At 41.1% G+C, this 20,675-nt stretch overlaps 1 protein-coding gene and 1 pseudogene across 6 annotated transcripts in view; both read left to right on the top strand.

The window, feature by feature from the left end:
- dgkb (diacylglycerol kinase, beta) overlaps positions 1-20,675 on the top strand; it is a 679,678-nt gene that overhangs the window by 537,566 nt on the left and 121,437 nt on the right. For all 6 annotated transcript variants that reach the window (XM_078228107.1, XM_078228097.1, XM_078228136.1 and 3 more), the window contains one exon: positions 20,189-20,279. In XM_078228107.1, coding sequence (XP_078084233.1) covers positions 20,189-20,279 — 91 coding nt within the window. The remainder of the gene's footprint in view (positions 1-20,188; positions 20,280-20,675) is intronic.
- On the top strand, positions 18,349-18,478 carry LOC144482176 (U2 spliceosomal RNA; annotated as a pseudogene).

Genomic DNA, 20,675 nt, shown 5'->3' with positions numbered 1-20,675 from the left:
GCACTGGGATAACAGAGAAAAAAAGGTTTTCCAGGTATAGAGCCACTTCTGGTTTGCACAAAATGGAACAGAAAGGTCAGGACAGTTCTTTACTTATGAAGTTGGAGTGATTGCTGATGATGTAATAACAAGTCAGGGAGCCAATGAGACTTCACATTATTATGAGGAATTCCCCAGACACTTGATTCATGTTTCAGCATTCTCAAAAATTTAATTATAGAATGGGCAAAATATAACAAGCAAAAACAAATACCCAAGCGAGAGTTCATTAACAGTCTATGCAGGCTCGGAGAATATTGCATCTATGGAATATCGAGGGATGAACTTATTCATGATTGCATAGTTATTGGGATCCTAGATGAAGCTCTATCAGATCTCTTGCAAATGAGAAATCTAACTTCAATGAAGGCAGTACAAATTGGAGGCAAACTGAACTCAGAAAGTTTGTTCGAGGGAAAGTTAGGTCACTTGGAAATGAATGAATGAGGCAATTCAATATGCAGGCCAAAGGAGGCAAAGTGTACTAAAACAGAAGCCCACAAAACCGGGGAAAAGTGCACCAACTGCCATCTTGAAATCTTCTTGGCGGGAAAAGCATGCACAAGTGGGAAAGATGCTCAGCATGGGCAGCAGCAGCTACAGGTTATGACATTAAATTGTCTGCTGATCTAAAACACAGCCTTCAAAATGAAAGAAAAAAATATTAAGGCTAAGCCACACATAAATGGAAAAGCCACAGAAAAGATAAACAACTTCCCTCTGAAAATTACATGAAACAGAAAATAAGAACTGAAGAATTAAACTTGATGTGCATCGACACCCTACAGAGTTTAACAATTAGACACAGGAGCAAGTGTTTCAGTCTTATCTGATGAAGTAAAGCTGGTTAAGAACATTGCACTCCAGCTATCATCCATCCAGTGACAAGGTCCAGATGGGACTACACTGAAAGTCATAGGGCAGCACCTGGTAAAATTAAAATACGAGGATAGAGAACTCATTGAGTCTCTGTATATCATACAGAACCAAGAATCATCATTACTAGGCAGGAAGGCATGCTTAGAATTGAAGCTGATCTAAAAAGTTGCTGAGGTTGCTGATGAGCAGTACAATAGCATATTCAGGGGCAAATTTCCAAGATTATTTCCAGGCTTAGGAAAACTGAATACCATTTCACTCTGAGAGCTGATGTTAAACCAATTTGCCTCTTCACACCATGGACTGTCCCTCATTCAGAGAGACAAAAACAACTTCATAATTTCAATTTCAGGCACAAGAGCATGACTTCTCAGTGGAACAGCCCAGGGAGAGTATGGATATGAGACCAACAAAAAGAAGGCATACTGATAGAGAGAGCTCCATTGTCAACATGTCACAAGACTGAGACAGACCAGGGAAATATAATGACAAACCACATCATCTTAATATCCTTGGAAAGAAAGACAATAGGCTTACTATTCAGATCCAGGCAGGGATAAGGAACAAGAGGTAAGACAAAGCTCTACACCCACCCAGGAGAAGCACACTCATGTTGAATTAAGAAAAGTGCAGACAGTCCTCTCAGAAAGAGATCAGAACAAGATCAGAGAGATTGGTCAGCAACTTAGAGACTAACGCTGTGAAATCTCATACTCTTGGGGGTAAAAATATGAGGATGCATACAGTTGGGATAAAGACATGGGGGGGATGCAGTGCAAAGGGTTAACATTAAAAATGTCTAATGCTGATTTAACAATGATGTAATGACACATGACTAAGTAACAGAGATCTGGAGGGAGAAGTCTAACCACGTGCTAAGTTCCTAAGATATACAGAGCTGCAATAAATAATAATGACTTCAACAAGCTGCAGCCTTTAGTAGATTACTTCTAGAAAATAAACAAAACTCTGAAGAACTCCAACTAGACATGACAAAACTGTGGATGGACTCAATTTTTCAACTGATCCCTATCATATTTGCATGAAAATCTACAAAGATTCACTCTCTGGCAGGGCCTATCTTAGCCTCCAATCACCTGTTGGCACTTGGTGAATGAGACCTGAAGACTTCGACCTTCTTTGGTGGGGGAAGGGGAGACACAGTTAGAGGACATTTTCTCGGGACGAGGGTCAGAAAAATCAACCCTTACATGTTTAACATTTTATACAATAAATGCTCATTTAATTGGAAGAAAAAAATACATCATATAATTTAAATTTCCAAATGCTTCTTAACCTTACATGGAATCACAATTTACATCATGAGATAGGAAACCATAGCATCTTCATTAGGTATGATTAGTCTATATTTTGTGATATCCTCTTCGTACTTCATTGAAGGGTCAGGAGCCACTGAGGATTGAAACTTTCAGGTTTTATTTATACATATCACACATTACTTTTTGCACATACCTCATGGTTACTTTCAGTGCACTCCCACTCAATTTTCTGTCAAGTATTATGACCCACTTAACATTAATTAACTTTATTGGGTGTTAACATTGATATAATCTTTTCTTGTCTGTTGTGATGTTAATAACAGGTTATTCATAAAATTACTTTTACATTTCCTCTTTGCTGTGTTCTTCATCATTTCTACAACTCTGTCAGGAGGTTAAGTAAGTGAGAATATCCTCCATCGTGTTGCGTGGCACTATCGCCGTGCTAAACGGGACAGACTTCGAACCGATCTAGCAACTCAAGACTGAGCATACATGAGGCACTGTGGGCCTTCAACAGCAGCGGAATTGTACTCCAGCACAATCTGTAACCTCATGGCCCGGCATATCCCCCACTCATCCATTACCATCAAGCCAGGGGATCAACCCTGGTTCAATGGAGAGTGCAGGAGGGCATGCCAGGAGCAGTACCAGACATACCTAAAAATGAGGTGTCAACCTGGTGAAGCTACCAAGCAGGACTACTTGCATGCCAAATGGAAAGACTTGTGCTCCAGAACTTGCTGCTCCCCTAGCTAAACTCTTCCAGTACAGTTGCAACACTGGCATCTACCCAACAATGTAGAAAATTGCCCAGGTATGTCCTGTACACAAAAAGCAGGACAAATCCAACCCGGCCAATTACCACCCAATCAGTCTACTCTCGATCATCAGTAAAGTGATGGAAGGAGTCATCAACAGTGCTATCAAGCAGCACCTGCTCAGCAATAACCTGCTCAGTGACGCCCAGTTTGGGTTTTGCCAGGGTCTCTCAGCTCCTGACCTTATTACAGCCTTGGTTCAAACATGGACAAAAGAGCTGAATTCCAGAGGTGAGGTGAGAGTGACCGCTCTTGACATCAAGGCTGCATTTGACCGAGTGTGGCATCAAGGAGCCCTAGCGAAACTGAAATCATTGGGGATCGGGGCAAACTCTCCCCTGGTTGGAGTCATACTTGGTACATAGGAAGATGTGGAGGGTCAGTCATCTCAGCTCCACGACATCTCTGCAGGAGTCCCTCAGGGTAGCGTTCTCGGCCCAACAATCTTCAGTTGCTTCATCAATGACCTTCCCTCCATCATAAGGACAGAAGTGGGGATGTTCGCCAATGATTGCACAATGTTCAGCACCATTCGCGATTCCTCAGATACTGAAGCAGTCCATGTTCAAATGCAACAAGATCTGGACAATATCCAGGCCTGGGCTGACAAGTCGCAGATAACATTCACGCTACACAAATGCCAGGCAATGACCATCACCAATAAGAGACATTCTAATCACCACCCCTTAACATTCAATGTTGTTACCATCACTGAATCCCCCACTGTCAACATCCTTGGGGTTACCATTGACCAGAAACTCAACTGGACTCACCACATAAACACAGTGGCTACAAGAGCAGGTCAGAGACTAGGAATACTGCGACGAATAACTCACCTCCTGACTCCCCAGAGCCTATCCACCATCTACAAGGCACAAGTCAGGAGTGTGATGGAATACTCCCCACTTGCCTGGATGGGTGCAGCTCCAACAACACTCAAGAATCTTGACACCATCCAGGACAAAACAGCCCGCATGATTGGCACCACATCTACAAATATTCAATCCCTCCACCAACCGCGCTCAGTAGCAGCAGTGTGTTCTATCTACAAGATGCACTGCAGTAATTCTCCAAAGATCCTTAGACTGCACCTTCCAAACCCACAAACACTTCCATATAGAAGGACAAGGGCAGCAGATAAATGGGAACACCACCATCTGCAAGTTCCCTCCACGTCACTCACCATCCTGACTTGGAAATATATCGCCGTTCCTTCGCAATTGCTGGATCAAAATCCTGGAATTCCCTCCCTAATGCCATTGTGGGTCAACCCACAGAACATGGACTGCAGCGATTCAAGAAGGCGGCTCACCACCACCTTCTCAAGGACAACTAGGGATGGGCAATAAATGCTGGCCAGCCAGCGTCATCCATGTTCCATGAATGAATAATAAAAAAAGTCAGATCACATCTTTAGTGAACTGGTCCTCTCACCACGACAGGGAAACATTTAAGGCACTATATTTTGTACAATATAAATGTAAAGTATTTGAACTAAATTGCAAGCATGTGAAGGTGATACCGATTCAAGCTAATTAAAGGCAAGTCTTGACTGATGTGAGTGATCAATGCATGAAATTGATTTCTGGCTAAAATAGCGGAGGAGAGAACCCTGGAATCATTGAATAAATAATTTAATTCTGCAATGGGAGGACTTTAGGGTCCAATGAATGGATGATTTGTGATATGGGGGCCATGGTGGCACAGTGATTAGCACTGATGCCTCACAGCACCAGGAACCCAGATTTGATTCCCAGCTTGGTTCACTGTGCGGAATCTGCATGTTCTCCCTGTGTCTGCGTGGGTTTCCTCTGGGCGCTCCAGTTTCCTCCCATAGTCCAAAAGATGTGCTGGTTCAGTGCATTGGTCATGCTAAATTCTCCCCCATTGTACCCAAACAGGCGCCGGAGTTTGGCAAATAGCTGATTTTCACAGTAAACCAAAGTTGGGGGGGGGTGTGTGTGTGTGTGCACGCGTGTGCGCGCGCGTGCGTGCGTGTGCGTGCGTGTGTTATTTAACAGTAAAGGAATAGGTGTTCTATATTACACAAAACTACCAAGATCCAAAAGCTTTGTACTGACATCCTAAGAGAAAATGTAAAAATCTATTCTAAAATTTGATTTATTTTATATAGTTGAAGGTAATTTTATCTTTTGGTGATAATGTAAAGGGGACGATAACAGACCTCACTGTCTGTTGTACACCCAACCTGATTTTGGGGTGAGGTCTGTATTGGACGGTCGATCTAATATCACCGAACATTAATGTTCCATTGTGTTCATAACATAACCATGCAGAGCAAATTCACTCCAGCTCAGCAACAGACAATTTGGAAAAATATAATGTTTGCTCATCACACATTGGCACGGTCTCACCGATGTGTTTTCAGATAAATCTTTTTGCAAATTACTTTAATACATGAGAGCTCAGAAGGTTCAAACAGCAGTTCATTGAATCTGTTGATTGTAAGATATTTGCTATGAAACAGCTGGTTTGTGAAATCAAACAAAAATAAATTAATTTTTCTGACAGCAGTAATTGTGCAATGCTCCAGATATGGTTCAGGAGCCAATGAAGCCTGTAATATACATAAGTAACTGGAAGATGATTTGGTGCCAATAACTACGCCATCATGTCCTGGGCTTAACAGGGTGTCCCAGTGTTCTGTCAGCCAGAACCATCAGAAACAAGCTCTGATGGCCCAATGACAGTAATTAGTGCAGGGTTAATGGGACATGGAAGATGAGATTTTTCTTTTCAGCTGGAGTGAGGTGAACTTGTGCCAACTGCTGTAAATTTGTTCTAACTTCCTACAGCTTGATCCAGACTTCCCTCTTGGAAAATATAATCATTATTGGAATTGATTAAAATAGTCTTATCCACTTTACCAAACCTTCAAAGCCTTGTGCTTTAAAATGAAATGATGCACCTCTATTTTCCAAATTTGCTTAACAGAAAATGACTGCAAATACACAAATTTTGAATTAAAGTTGACTGCCAAAGGGATCACATCCCTTTCACTCATCTATTCAATGCACTGATGTAATAATAGCTTATACTGTGAATTACGTGTCAAACTTATTTAGCATGGGGGGAGGTTAATGTCAGTGTACTTGAAGACAGGGGAGGCACATGAAATAAAATGGGGAGGCAAAGGCCAAGTGGTGTTATCGCTAGACTATTAATCCAGAAATTCAGCTAATGTTCTGGGGACAGGGTTCGAATCCTGCCTTGGCAGATGATGGAATTTGAATTCAAGAAAAAAATATGAAATTAAGAATCTACTGATGACCATAAAACCATTGTCAATTGTTGGAAAGACCCATCTGGTTCACTAATGTTCTTTAGGGAAGGAAATCTGCCGTCCTTACCCTGTCTGGCCTACATGTGACTCCAGAGTCACAGCAATGTGGTTGACTCTCAACTGCCAACGGCTACTAGGGATGGGCAATAAATGCTGGCCAGCCAGCAATTCCCTTGTATGAATAAAAAAATAAAATAAAATGGATGGCGAGCCCACCACCTTAATACCCACCCTGGGCAGTCTCTCCTCTTATGAAGGGCAGTAAGGCGTTAGCCAGCCAGCCTGTCTTTAGGCCTATATGGCCATTAAGTTGCCTTCTAAAGACCAATTAAGGGCTTCTTTCCACTTGTATTGGTGAGTGATGATGATAGAAACAGAGAAAATAGGAGGAAGAGTAGGTCATCCGGCCCGTCTAGCCCATTGAATTTAACTCTTATTATTTAAGTAGTGATAGGTTGAGAAATGTTGACGTACAAAAGGACCTGGGTGTCCTAGTAGAACAATCACTGAAAGCAAGCATGCAGGACAGCTAACAGGAAGGCAAATAGTATGTTGACCTTCATTGTAAGAGGATTTGAGTGTAGGAGCAAGGATGTCTTACTGCAACTGTGCAGTGCCCTGGTGAGACCACACCTGCAGTTTTGTGTGCCATTTTGGTCTCTTACCTAAGAAAGGATAGAAACATAGAAAATAGAAACAGGAGTTGGCCATTTGGCCCTGCAAGCCTGCTGCACTATTCATTTTGATCATGGCTGATCTTCAAAATTAATATCCTGATCCCGCCTTCCCCTCTATATCCTTTGATCCCTTTAGCCCCAAGAGCTATTTCTAATTTCTTCCTGAAATCACACAATGTTTCAGCCTCAACACATTTGCAATAGAAAGAGTGCAGCAAAGGTTCACAAGACTGATTTCTGCGATAGCAGGATTATCGTATGAGGAAAGGTTGGGTTAACTGGGCCTAAAACAACACCTCCCTCTGTATCTGGACCCTGGACTTCCTAACCAACAGGCCCCAGTCTGTTAGGTTAGGTAACCTTGCCTCCCCCACCCTAACCCTGAGCACCAGGACTCCACAAGGATGTGTGCTGAGCCCTCTTCCTAATCCCTCTTCTTGTATGACTGTGTGCCTGTTTGTGATACCAATGCCATCAAGTTCACGAACAACACTACGGTGGTCGGCCTGATCACGAATAACAACGAGTCAGCCAACAAGGAAGGGGTGCAGCACCTGGTGATGTGGAGTGCTGGAAACAACCTGGCCCTCAGGAGAAAGAAAACCAAAGAACTCATTGTGGACTTCAGGAAGTCCAGAGGCAGCACATACACCCCAATTTACATCAATGGAGTAGAGGTGGAAAGGGTCTGCAGCTTCAAATTCCTGGGCGTCCACATCAGGGAGGACCTCTCATGATTCTTCAACACCACCTCCCTGGAAGCCTCCTCAGGGAGTATAGGTGCTGCTGAGCCACCTCCCTGGAGGAGGTGGCTCAGCAGCGCCTATACTTCCTGAGGAGGCTAACAGAGCCACCTGTTCCCCCCAGCTTCTATCAAACTTTTCTGACCGGAAAGCTCTGCAGTCAAAACTGCCCAATACATCATCGGCTACCAGCCATCCAAGACATTTATCACAAACGCTGTCTGCAGAGATCTCTCAGCATTACTAGAGATCCCAACCAATCCAGCTGTTTAACAGAGTGAAACAGCTAACTTCATCAGTTGCTTATATTTTTGAGATGCCTTGCCCTTCCAGGGTAATCTGAAGTAGACTGGGCACTTTTAGGACCAAAGATGATGTGCTTAGGCCCATTCATGAGTTTACGCAATATACAGTGTGAAATGATCTGATCAGGGTAACCGTTATCCCACAGAATGCCTTTGATGTACCCTACTTCAGTATCAAAGTTGCATGGTGAGCAAATGGCTCAAGTCCTATTCACAGGATAGTCGATAAGGCCAATCTTATAGTCCATGGAAATGTAAGAATCCAAATACGTATATTGATAAGTGAAGGAAAGCTTGGGCAAGGTACAGACTATGCCCTACCAGCCCATTTTAAATTTCATTCAACCTGGCTGTGGCTTATCTGTAGAACTGTTTTAAAAATAACAATTTTTTATAGCTTTTGTGAGGTTGTTAGTCCCATGGCATATAGATTTCCTTGTTCAAATCTGGCTGTAAAAGTGAAATATAGTTTGGACGATCAGCAACGCTTATTTCCTTTTTGAATACCATCTAGTGAGATTTGTTGGTGTATATATATTCCAATAAATTTAAAAGGATTAAACCAACCTTGCATAGTCATCATTATTCTGGATGTTAACATCTACAAAGCAAATTAATTTCTAATCAATACCAATGTGTTTAATGTAGCAGCCTGCAAGAAGTAAGCTTCCATGATTTCTGATTATTCACTGCAAAGTATGTCACACTTTTGAAAAGTTGTTATAATGAGAGGAAATAAATCACCCATAGAAAAAGAAGGATCTACACAATAATTTGAGCTGCTCACTAATACATGGATAACATCATTCGAAGAATGATAAAGATTTTTCTTGAATCCACCTTGCTACAACTGTCAGAGAAAATGTTAATGCCCAGACTGCACTTCTGTTGGGTAACTGCTTAGCTGTCCAAGTTTATACAAGCTAAATATAGCCAGTTATTATTGCATGCTGCTCATTTGAAAGAAAATAGTTAAATTTGGTTTTCGTAAAACTTGAATTTCCAAACAGATGGTTAGTAAACTGCTCGAATTAATGGAATATCCCATATATTTATTAGGGACCATGTAGAAAGTAGAAAAAATGACAAATATACTACTGTATCAGGTGAACACATTACATTCATAAGAATGATAATAATTGATACATCAGACAGATTTTGTAAATCTGTCCTTCTTGCAATTGATCCAATAGTTGTTCATTATCAAAGCCATGTATAACAGGAATTGTCAACAGCTCCAGGGAACTCCAGGTTTTTGGGGCTAACCAATTTTTTTGTATAGTTTATCTTGTGTGCTATAATCTGAAGCATTATTTTTATTAAGTTGCTGAAACTACTGAAATCCCATGAACACATGTATCTTATTTTTATTTTAAATTTATTTTAATTTGGTTGTTTTATTTTAACCTTGACATTAACTACAGGTTTACTCTGCTCACCAATGCACCAAACATTTAGCAGTAGGCTGCCCTATCAAAACCTTCGTCTGGGTGTGAGATTTGCTCATGATGTGGAGATGCCGGCGTTGGACTGGGGTAAACACAGTAAGAAGTTTAACAACACCAGGTTAACACAGCAGATTTGCAGCAGCGCTAAGTGTTTGAGGGTGAGGTGAAGCTGTGTTTGATCCATGACTGAAAGAGATTGTTGGTACGTGAATGAAGGGCTGGTGAGTTGTATGTGAGGCCAGTCATTCAGTTGGTGAAATATGGCTTTTGAAGATGAATACATTAACATTGACCACTTGTGTGAGATCATTGAAAGTCTTGCAAGACTGCTTCTAGGCTATTAAGGCTACACTGCTTGCAGACACCTATTTGCCCCATTACTTTCTCAGAGTTTATCTGAAGAGTCTCTAGCCCTCCATGGTTGGAGGACATCTATTCTCTTGCACACCCCCTGCACCACAGCCTCCAGTGCTCTGTGTAAAAGCCTTAGAATACACACTCTGCCTTGTTGGACCATTAGTCAGTCTTTTTGCAACTCGGACTCTTCCCTTGTCTCTTTCAGTACCCACTCCAGCCAAAATACACCCCTATCCCTACAGACATGCTGTCTGCCTAGGAAGTAATGGGTATGGGTTAATGAGCATTGTGATAATTATGAGGTTTATAAGATTATTATATTTTGGGATTGAAGCTTTAAATTCAAGGTAAATGAATGGGACATTGTTGCCCATGGTGACTATGGAGTAGCAACATGAGTGGTATTATTAACGAGATGTGATCCCTTAGCACAATCCTAATTGTGCTAAGATTTACACTGACAACCAATTTAAGGTAATCAATCAGGCTCGCACTGTGGCTCACTTACCTATGCTGGAAGCCACATATCTTCACACACACACTTTGCAGATAGAAGGTGCATGCCCATGCAGTTGTGCCTTTTCCAAGTCCACAATAATTTGGGAGACAGTCATTTTCTGGTTTATTCCCCATGGTGCTGCCTTGACCAATCAGAGTCAACCTGCCCAGTTTGAATGAAACAAAAGCTTGGCAGTTAACTGTTCTCTGCTGCATTCTCCATGGTAATTCTTTTACCAATCAGAATCAACCAATTAGCACTCTGTTCTCATAAAATATAAACTGTTCTCTTTGCTATTGGTTTACCTTATGAGTTGTCTTGATCAGTGCAAGACTAAAAGCTCTGACAGCATGTCTCTTCTTTTCAGCAGTACTCAAATTTTGTACCACCAAACAACTATCAATGTAACCTATTCTGAAATCTGCCTGACATTAAGCCTGAGTTGTTTGGTCAAGTTCAAAGGAAATCTTCAAATTTTTTATTGAGTCGAAGATGCAAGGTATTTATGTTTGGAGATAAAGGCAGTTTTCAATGGTTAAACTCTGAGGGGGGAATCTTACCAAAAAAATTCTAAATCCAGGACAGGTGGGAAAACAGGAGAGTTTCTCACCTGTTTTTTGGGTGAGTTCAAATCCAAAATCCTTTTGCACCGACCATGATGCTGACTGTTCTGGAGCTGGTGAGCAGCTGTGGGGTGCTCATTTAGTGACCACAGCTCAACAGCGAAACGCTAACCAGGATTGTTCCTCAAAATGAATAAGGCCTCTTCTCAGCAGCTGAGCAGCTAGTTGGTGCCCACTACTGGTCAGCAGTCCAACACCTAACCCCTGTAATTCTGAACACTACCTGAGTTTCCATACCTTTTGGTTCTTTAATGTTTAGCTTTCTTTACCCATGGGTCCAATGCAAGTCTGGCCAGCTCCTCAAAATTGCAACTGTCTCTTTGTTTTGAGTCTCAATTTCAACTCTGGTGATAAAAATACCACCACAGGTTTTATTGACTGAATAACCTGTTTCTGTGCTGTAGCATTCTGTTTTATGTAATTTTGCAAATCTAATTTGCTTCCCAATAGAAGTATCAAGGTAAAGCCTTCTCCGAGTGGCTGGGCACAGGATGGTGTCGATCCTGCCCACCTTGGAAGCAGGTGCAGGTGGTTCTGGGGCAGGCAGGTGCCCAGGCACCACCTAGCAGTAGCACCTAGGTTCTCTGGGACTTTATCACAGTTTTTTCAGAAGCTGTTATTCTTCTAGCCCTCACGAGACATGCTGTCTCGCCTGACCACCGCCTTTGAAGGGAGTTTACCAGTACTCCATCAATTTGCAACTCCCACACTGTGGGTTAAGGCCCCTGCAATAGGCAGACTGGGTTCTGTTTGAACACAGCACTGAGTTACAATGGCCCTGCTGAGTTCAGGTTTCCATCCTGTATGAACTACACCTCACCCCCTTTCCACTAACAGCAGAAATTGGATCTCTTGGAAATGTGGGCAGGTCATTCACATTTGGATCCCATCTGCCATGTTAAAGGTCCATAGAGTTTTCCCAACTCCATTCTGCCCTTTACATTTGTTTTTATACAAACCCCATTGTATGGATCTGTCACGGAGTGGTAGAAATGTCCTAGCCTGTCTCGCCAATTGAACATTGATAAAAGGCCCATGTGAACTTTAGAGAAACATCATGAATCAAAAGTTATTTAACTTAAAAAAAAATGCTAAACTTGGGAATTTCAACATTACTGTGGTTATTAATGACTTATTACATAGCCAATGAAATGTTATAATTGTTTCAATCTTCCTAATCTCCCAACTGGATTAAAAAGATCTGTTAGAAAAACATAGTAAGAAGTTTAACAACACCAGGTTAAAGTCCAACAGGTTTATTTGGTAGCAAAAGCCACACAAGCTTTCGGAGCTCTAAGCCCCTTCTTCAGGTGAGTGGGAATTCTGTTCACAAACAGAGCTTATAAAGACACAGACTCAATTTACATGAATAATGGTTGGAATGCGAATACTTACAACTAATCAAGTCTTTAGTATTCGCATTCCAACCATTATTCATGTAAATTGAGTCTGTGTCTTTATAAGCTCTGTTTGTGAACAGAATTCCCACTCACCTGAAGAAGGGGCTTAGAGCTCCGAAAGCTTGTGTGGCTTTTGCTACCAAATAAACCTGTTGGACTTTAACCTGGTGTTGTTAAACTTCTTACTGTGTTTACCCCAGTCCAACGCCGGCATCTCCACATCAGAAAAACATAAACAGGGAGATTTTTATGTATCTATGTCCAAGCAAACTGGATTACCCAGGCACTACTATCAGAAAAATGACGCACATATGTTGTGACAATATAAGTACTATTATTATAAAAAAATACATTTCCTGTCAATCTTCAACATGTAGATGAACCAACTGCTGTGGAAGGCCTACTGGATCGAAATCTTATTTATCTAATCCACCTTTATTCCTTTTCCCTTGACCATTTATTGACCTGAAGTAAAGTAGCCTCTGGCAAAAAACTGGCAAAAAGAAATTGCATTTATTTAGGGCTTTTCACAACATCAAAACTCCTCGAGCTGTCTCATTGCTTTTCAGCTATAGGCATTGGTGCTTTGCAGCAACCAATTTGAGCACAGCAAGGCCCCATAGGCAACAATATGGTGAATGACAAGTCGATATGTTTCAGTGGTGCTGGGTAAGAGATTGAACAGGATATCAGAAGAATGCCTAACTTAATTCTTCAAAACAGGCCCGTGGGATTTTTTTAATGACCATTTCAACAGACAAATGGGACTCTGTTTAACATTTGATCAGTGTCAGCTGAGTTTATGTGCTCAGTTTGAGTTTGAATTTGCAACATTATAATGCTGAGATGAGAGTGCGACCAACTGAGCTTAGTTGACAGTTAGACAATAGCAAAGTAAGAATGCTTATGACTTCTACTAGTATTATGATCTCTTCTATCAAAACGTTGGCTACGTTTATGAAAAGAGCTTTCATCAATTCAACCCTTCCTCAGTACTGCATTGAAGTGTCAGCCGAAATGATGTATTTAAGTGCAGTTTTAAACCTTCAACCTGTGGACTCAGAGGCAGGGGTGCTGCCCCAAGGCAAGCTAATTCAAGTTTCACTATCCTTCTCTTAGCTTTTAACCATTTGAATACTAAAATACTTTCATTTATTTTCAGAGCAGGAAGTGTGTTATTCAGATACATTTTAATTATGTTGAGAGGATTTTCTTCTTCTGAGGGGTTCTGGCAACTTGCTTCCAAGAAACCCAATCCATTCCAGCTGTGATCCATTTACAAGTGTTGCAGAATGTATCTGAATAACACACTTCCTGCTCTGAAAATAAATGAAAGTATTTTAGTATTCAAATGGTTAAAAGCTAAGAGAAGGATAGTGAAACTTGAATTAGCTTGCCTTGGGGCAGCACCCCTGCCTCTGAGTCCACAGGTTGAAGGTTTAAAACTGCACTTAAATACATCATTTCGGCTGACACTCTCATTGTGGGAAGGCTTTCCAGTGTAAAGGCAGAGAGGGGATCCACATGGTTTAACAGTGGGGACACCATTGCAGCACAGTAGCCAATGCGAGGAACCTCGGCTCAAAGGTCATAAGAGAGGCTCCCAGCGAAGCCCTTGGACTAGATTAAGCTGCTCAATAGGTGAATCTGTGGGCTGACAGGTTGACAATGAGCCACTACAGGGAAACTGTGGGAACAAAGGGGCTTTGTTATCACCTTCTTCATGATGGTCCCAGGAAGCGGCAAACATTGGAGTGGGGAAAAAAGGTAGTCTTGTTGGATACCAGGGACACCTTGCATGCAATGGACAGGGAAGAAACAATCATTTGAAGTGCTATCGGAGGGAGAGGATAGAAAATCCTCAGTGATGAAGTGAAGTAAGGGCTCACTGCCTGAATTTTGTGACATTCTCCACCAAATCTCAGCTGATTTTGGGCAGGATGACAAAGGATAATTCCCCCTTATATGTTGCAAAAGGCAACAAAACACAGCAAAAACAAAACATGAAATGCAAAAATTGATTGCAATATAATTTAAGATTCTTATGGTGGACTTCTTCTAACTAACCGCAGGGGAACCCAGGGGTAGGTTACAATAGTTTATTCCTGATTCAAGCATGGAGGAAACTACCCCAGAGAAACCTCTGGAGGAGCACCTATCTCTGATACAGCTCTGACACAGCAACCGCAGGGAGAGCATTCTAATACCACCCTCTCTCCCAAATCACAGATGGTCACTGGTTATTCAGTTAGTCAGTACACAGAACATTGTTTTAAAATTCTGATCTTGCCTACGTAAGCCTATCATTAAACCTTCACCCAACAGCTTGTTTGTAATCTTCTAGCTTCAGGCTGTGTGTTCACCTATAAAGTAAACAACCTTGCTGATGAGTTCTGCTGATATTGGGACAATGAGATATGGCATTTGACTAGCATGTGATTTTACTCTAATGCAGGGGTGTTAAATCTACTCCTTTTACCAAATCCATTTGTTTCTCCTTTTTACAAGATAAACTCAAACCTTTAGATAAACAAGTTCTTATTGCCATTTGTTTCCAGGGATGCATAATTTACGCTGAGGAAAAACAGGACTCATTTCATTCTTGAATGTTAGTGATATGGCAGCCTATGTTATTGGACAAGTCATTCCAAGGCCTAGACTGATAATCCAGAGTATTTGAGATTTTTAATATTTGAATTCAGTTTTAAAAACTGGTAACAGGTAAAAGCTGTCAGATTGTTGTAAAATGCAAACTGGCTGAGCAATGAAACAAACCTGCTTGCTATGTATGTGACTCCAATCCCAATTCAACGTAGTTGGCTTTTAAGTAGCCGAATAAACCATTCAGTTGGACCAAACTGCTAAAAGGGGAAGGCCCACCTTTTTCAGGGCACTGAGGGCTATTTAGTTAGTGAATGCAAAATCCCTAAGCCAAGCAGTTTCTTCTGGTCCTGCTGTGTTGAGTGCGAATAGGCCCCCGCTGTGTCTGTGGATTGGTCACTCTTCTGTGATGTAGACAATGAATGTCAACCTTGCTAACATAAATTATTAAAAATGTGATTTTGCTCCGAGCCAAAAATAGCACAGACATTTTTTTTAAACACAAATCATGATGTGTGATGGTTTTAGCTGAACCTTTACCTGAAAAAGAATTGAACTTAAAAATTCTCGACAAATATGGGACGGTGGTTGAGGAGGGAGATTTTCTCTGCATGCCTTTTCTACTAAAATTGGAAATGCAAGTACAAAGAATGATTTTCCCACACTGAACAGGGAAAATCTTTCTCTAATGTCTTCATATGGTCATAATGACTCATCACTATTGTAAAGATCTCCGGTCTGTTATGTGTCAGAATTATAAGGAAGCGTTCTGAAGGTCACACCTTTTCAGTTCTGACTTAAATTGTGACTGGCTGCATAAAGGATGGATAATTTATGGGATTTATGATTTTAAAAACCAATAGATCTCATGTTTGGTCATTTATAAGCTTTTGCATGATTCTGATGATTTAGACTATCTGGGGCTGAAATGTCAGAGGTGAACAGAGCATGAATCTAGTGCTCTGTGGAAACCAATTAAGACTCTTTCAATAGGCCACACAAATGAAGTCTTTTTGATTTCTTTGTTTTTTTAATTGCCATGAAATTTGATGGAGATCAGTCAGCAATTCAATTGCCGAATACTTTTGCCACTTAGCTAAATTGTGAATACATTCTTATACAGAGCCAAATGAAAGCACCTTCAAATCTTGTCATCACAGTGGGTTCTGACTTGAGGGAGCATTGGTGTCAAGAAGCATAAATCTTGCATACCTCTGATTTATATTTCAAGTCTTGTTGAATTGATAACTGCACTTTCATCAACTATTCAGTAGGCTAGGAATAACGTGTACGGTGAGATGATCAGGTTCCAAGGACCTAAACAGTGGAGAAGGTCCATATATTGTGCACAAATCTGTTGTCCAGGGTATCTTGGAGCAGAAAAACAACTTGTGCAACACTTCAATCAGGTCCCCCAAGTCAAGATACTCAAATTGGCAAATATTAACTAGCCTTAACTAGTGGATTTAGCAGATAGTCTAACCTGGAGGTAATAGAGAAGGGGAGTAACAGAAAAACCCGATTAATTCTAAATAGATGCACCTAGGGGAAGCGGTGGCATTGTGGTATTATCACTGGATTAGTAATCCAGAGACCAAGGGTAATGCTCTGGGGACCGGGGTTTGAATCCCACCATGGCAGATGGTGAAACTTGAATTCAATAAGAATCCGGAGTTAAAAGTTTAATGATGACAATGAAACCATTGTCGATTGTGGTAAAAATCGATCTGGTTCATCATCTATGTCTGGTCTGGCCTACATGTGACTCCAGATCTCAGCAACGTGGTTGGCTCTTAACTGCCCTCTGAAATGGCCTAGCATGCCACTCAATTCAAAAACATTTAGGGATGGTCAATAAATGCTGGCCCAGCCAGCGATGCCCAGATTCCATGAATGAAAATATTTAAAAAAGCAGAGTAGCTAAAATTAGGAACCCTGAAGCTGAGCTAATTTGACAGAATAATGGTTGAATAGTGACTTCCTTGATCTGTGTGGTGCAGTATCACACTAGTTGGTAAATTTACTCACTAAGCTGTCAGCGAATTTTGACTTCTTAAAGTCTTAATCTCTGTTCACAACTTGGTCCTTTGACAATGGAAAGAAAAGGAAATTCTATTTCTGTGGCAATAAAGACTCAAAACTGCAAATCCCAACTGTTAGACACCTAGTTCACAATGCTAGATTGGATCAAGCTCAGTCAAGTTGGAAAAAAAAATGTGATTGACTTCTCCCTTACCAGTATAGTAGAGAGACCCAACTCAGTGCTGTCCCTCAGGTAACCATTGACTGCCTTGCCTTCCTCAACAAGACAACAAACATCCATTAGTGTTAATGGGTTCTAACTCCAGCAACATTATCCTTCCCTTTTAAGGAGCTCTAAATGTGTCTGTGAAACCTGAATTTAGTGGAAGCGTTAACATTATTCACCCTTTGGTGTTATTGTAACCACACTCAGCAATTAAGCTAGTACTAATTGACAAAACAGACAAATGCAAAGTCACAAATTCTGTTTATACATTTTTTTTCCATTTTTTAAACTGCAACTCAGTTCAATCAAACCTATAAAATATCAGCAGTGAGATATTGTCTTCCCCCGGAACTGTTTTAATTTGACTGAATCTTTCCTTAGTAAATATGACATGCACCACAGACTCCTGTGTAGTGCCCAAAGGTTAAGTAGGATGTTGCCACCCTATAACAATAGACCGATGACAAGTCTAATCTATAATACAAAGCGCTGACACTGTACAATTTCAACCACTCAGATGTTCAGCAGTGAGCTAAACTAGGCTGCAAACTCATTATTACTCCCCTAGGGTTACAATTCTCCCTGAGGAACTAAGAAAACCAAAGGAAATCCATACCTACTGGCTAAACAGTAGCCAGAAGGCTGACTAGAAATATTGATTTTCTTTCTAGGTCATTTAGATTTTAATGGTGGAACAATGCTGAATTGCTGTGTACTTTGCTGCCAGAATTGAGTAAGTAGCTAACCCATTTTTTTTTAGCAGGTTTTGGACAGCTCAGGACAACAAGCAACATAAATTATTTCCTTACCTGCACAGGCTATCTGTATGTGGGGCCAAATGAACACTTTGGCAGGATCTTAGAAATGGAAACTCCGATATGCATTTAGTTTCATAGAAAAATCAGCATCTTCAAGCAGCTTGTGTAATTAAAAGTAAAAGAGTTATTTACAAAATAAGCAACAGTTGGCGGCGGATTGAAGCATTTAAATTGATTTCGGGCAATTCACGAAAGGAGATTCTAAGATGGAGTTAAGTAAAGAAATATCTGTTTCAATTCAACAGATAATCAACTTTAGTTCATGTAGTGGATGTCAGCAGTATAGTTTCCCACTCACCATTGCTAAGAACTTCTCGGCCTTTTGGCTAAGATCAAGTGTAGTATCGGATCTGCACTTGGTTGAGGTCATTGGGTTATGCTGAGGCTTCATATGTTTCATATGAAGCAATTTTTAAAAGCGGCATCTCGGCCTTTTGGCTAAGATGCAAATGAGCTCAAGTCTTGGAGGAGGATCCTCCCCCTTCTCCAATCAGCTTGACTCATGTAGATCAGGCCCAGGACAGGGTGGTTTTGGTCTCCCGTCCTGTCTTGTCAGCCTGGATCTGAAATGTCTCAACTTGTTGAGACTCTGAATTGGATTTGATTTGATTGAATTGGAAAAGTATTTAAAAAAAAGAACACTGGGAGGTTGTGTGGTGCATCATTCGATGTTGAAATGCAGTACCCCAAATTGACTTTTGCAGTTTCGGCACTGATTTCCGGTGTTGAGTTTTATTTGGTGTATTTTTCTTCCCCTCCTTCTTGAGAGTTCTTAGTTGGAGCTACTTTTCAGCACCATAAAATAGTTTGTAACATCAAAAAGGAATGCAATAGCTCTGATTTTAGTAATGTTCTGGAAGTAACAGTAAGAATAAAGGGTGCTTGAACCTCTACGTGTAGGACACAAATATTGTTTAATTTACATATATTAGAGATATAAAACCTCTGCATGAATTTATAAAATATAAGCCTATATAAAATAAAGTAATAAAAATAAAGTTTATTTATTTGTCACATGTAAGGCTTACATAAACACTGCAATGAAGTTACTGTGAAATTCCCCTAGTTGCCACAGTCCGGCGCCTGTTCGGGTCAATGCACCTAACCAGCATGTCTTTCAGAATGTGGGAGGAAACCGGAGCACCCGGAGGAAACCCATGCAGACACGGGGAGAATGTGCAAACTCCACACAGACAGTGACCCAAGCCGGGAATCAAACCCAGGTCCCTGGTGCTGTGAAGCATCAGTGCTACCCACTGTGCTACCGTACCACCCCATCTTATAGTGTGCATATATACATATATATACATAATATATACATATATGCACACTAGAAGATGGCATCCATGGTCTCCTATTGCTATCTGCAGAGTTTTCCAGAGCTTTGGTGTCATTTTTCAAGATCACTTTTGGTGTATTTTGCTGATCTTGAATTTGCAATTCCAATTTCAGGAGACGATACCAGCCTCCTAACACTTGTTAAAAATTCATATGTGGGACATGCGCATCGCTGGCTGGCCAGCATTTATTGCCCATCCCTTGTTGCCCTTGGAGGGCAGTTGAGAGTTAACCATATTGCTGTGGGTCTGGAATCACATGTAGGCCAGACCAAGTAACGACAGCAGACTTCCTTCCCTAAAGGACATTAGTGAACCAGATGGGTTTTTCCAACAATCGACAATGGTTTCATGGTCAGCAGTAGATTCTTAATTCCAGATATTTTTTGTTGAATTCAAATTCTACCATCTGCCGTGGTGGGATTCAAACTCAGATCCCCAGAACATTAGCCGAGCTTCTGGAATAATAGTCTAGCGATAATATCACTACGCCTTTGCCTCCCATTGCTGTCCTTTCTTTGTCCCCACACTTATCCTGTTCTTCAGGAGACTCTGAGCAGTAAAGGTGGCAAAGCTGGTGGCAGCTCGTAAAACCCAGAGGGTCAGTTTTTGCTAATGTATTCCTTGGTACACTTGATGCTCGAAGAACGGTGTGCGTGCTGTCAGCTGCATTTCAATAACCGAAAGTACCTTGATACTGGATGCTCCGAACAGGTTATTGGCCAACCCTTTTTGATCAGTGCTCACTCAAAGTATCTGTTCCAAAGAACCAGTTACATGAAGTAATCTGCTGTGTCTATTTCTTTCAGAATGAAGAACAAATTCTGGTATTTTGAATTTGGGACATCTGAAACATTCTCTGCCACCTGCAAGCGACTACATGAATATGTAGAGATCGAGGTAAGGTGAATGGATGACTAGAAAAAGTTGCTAGAGATTAACTGTCCTTTAACCTTTCCTATTGCCCTTGATAGTCAAGTACTAGGTAGAAAACTAGGCATTGCTATTCAGTGTATATTTGCTTCGCTTGACATTGCTTAACAGGACCTTTTAATTCAGAATTCAGGGGCATGAAATCAGACTTGGTGGTGCCCATTGTTTGATGTGGGACTAAGGTGGCGCTGCTGTATGCACCCACTCTTCTGTCGGGCTTCACACCAGACACCATTTTGGTTGAGGGCATGTGCAGCATTATGCAGAGTTGGTAAAAGTTAAAAGTTTATTTCTTCATGTCACAAGTAGGCTTACATTAACACTGCAGTGAAGTTACTGTGAAAATCCCCTAGGCGCCACACT

Source organism: Mustelus asterias, chromosome 2 (assembly GCF_964213995.1).
Source record: "Mustelus asterias chromosome 2, sMusAst1.hap1.1, whole genome shotgun sequence".
Lineage (NCBI taxonomy): Eukaryota > Metazoa > Chordata > Chondrichthyes > Carcharhiniformes > Triakidae > Mustelus > Mustelus asterias.
Note: the sequence above shows the minus strand (reverse complement) of the source record. Positions and strands in the feature narration are given on the sequence as shown.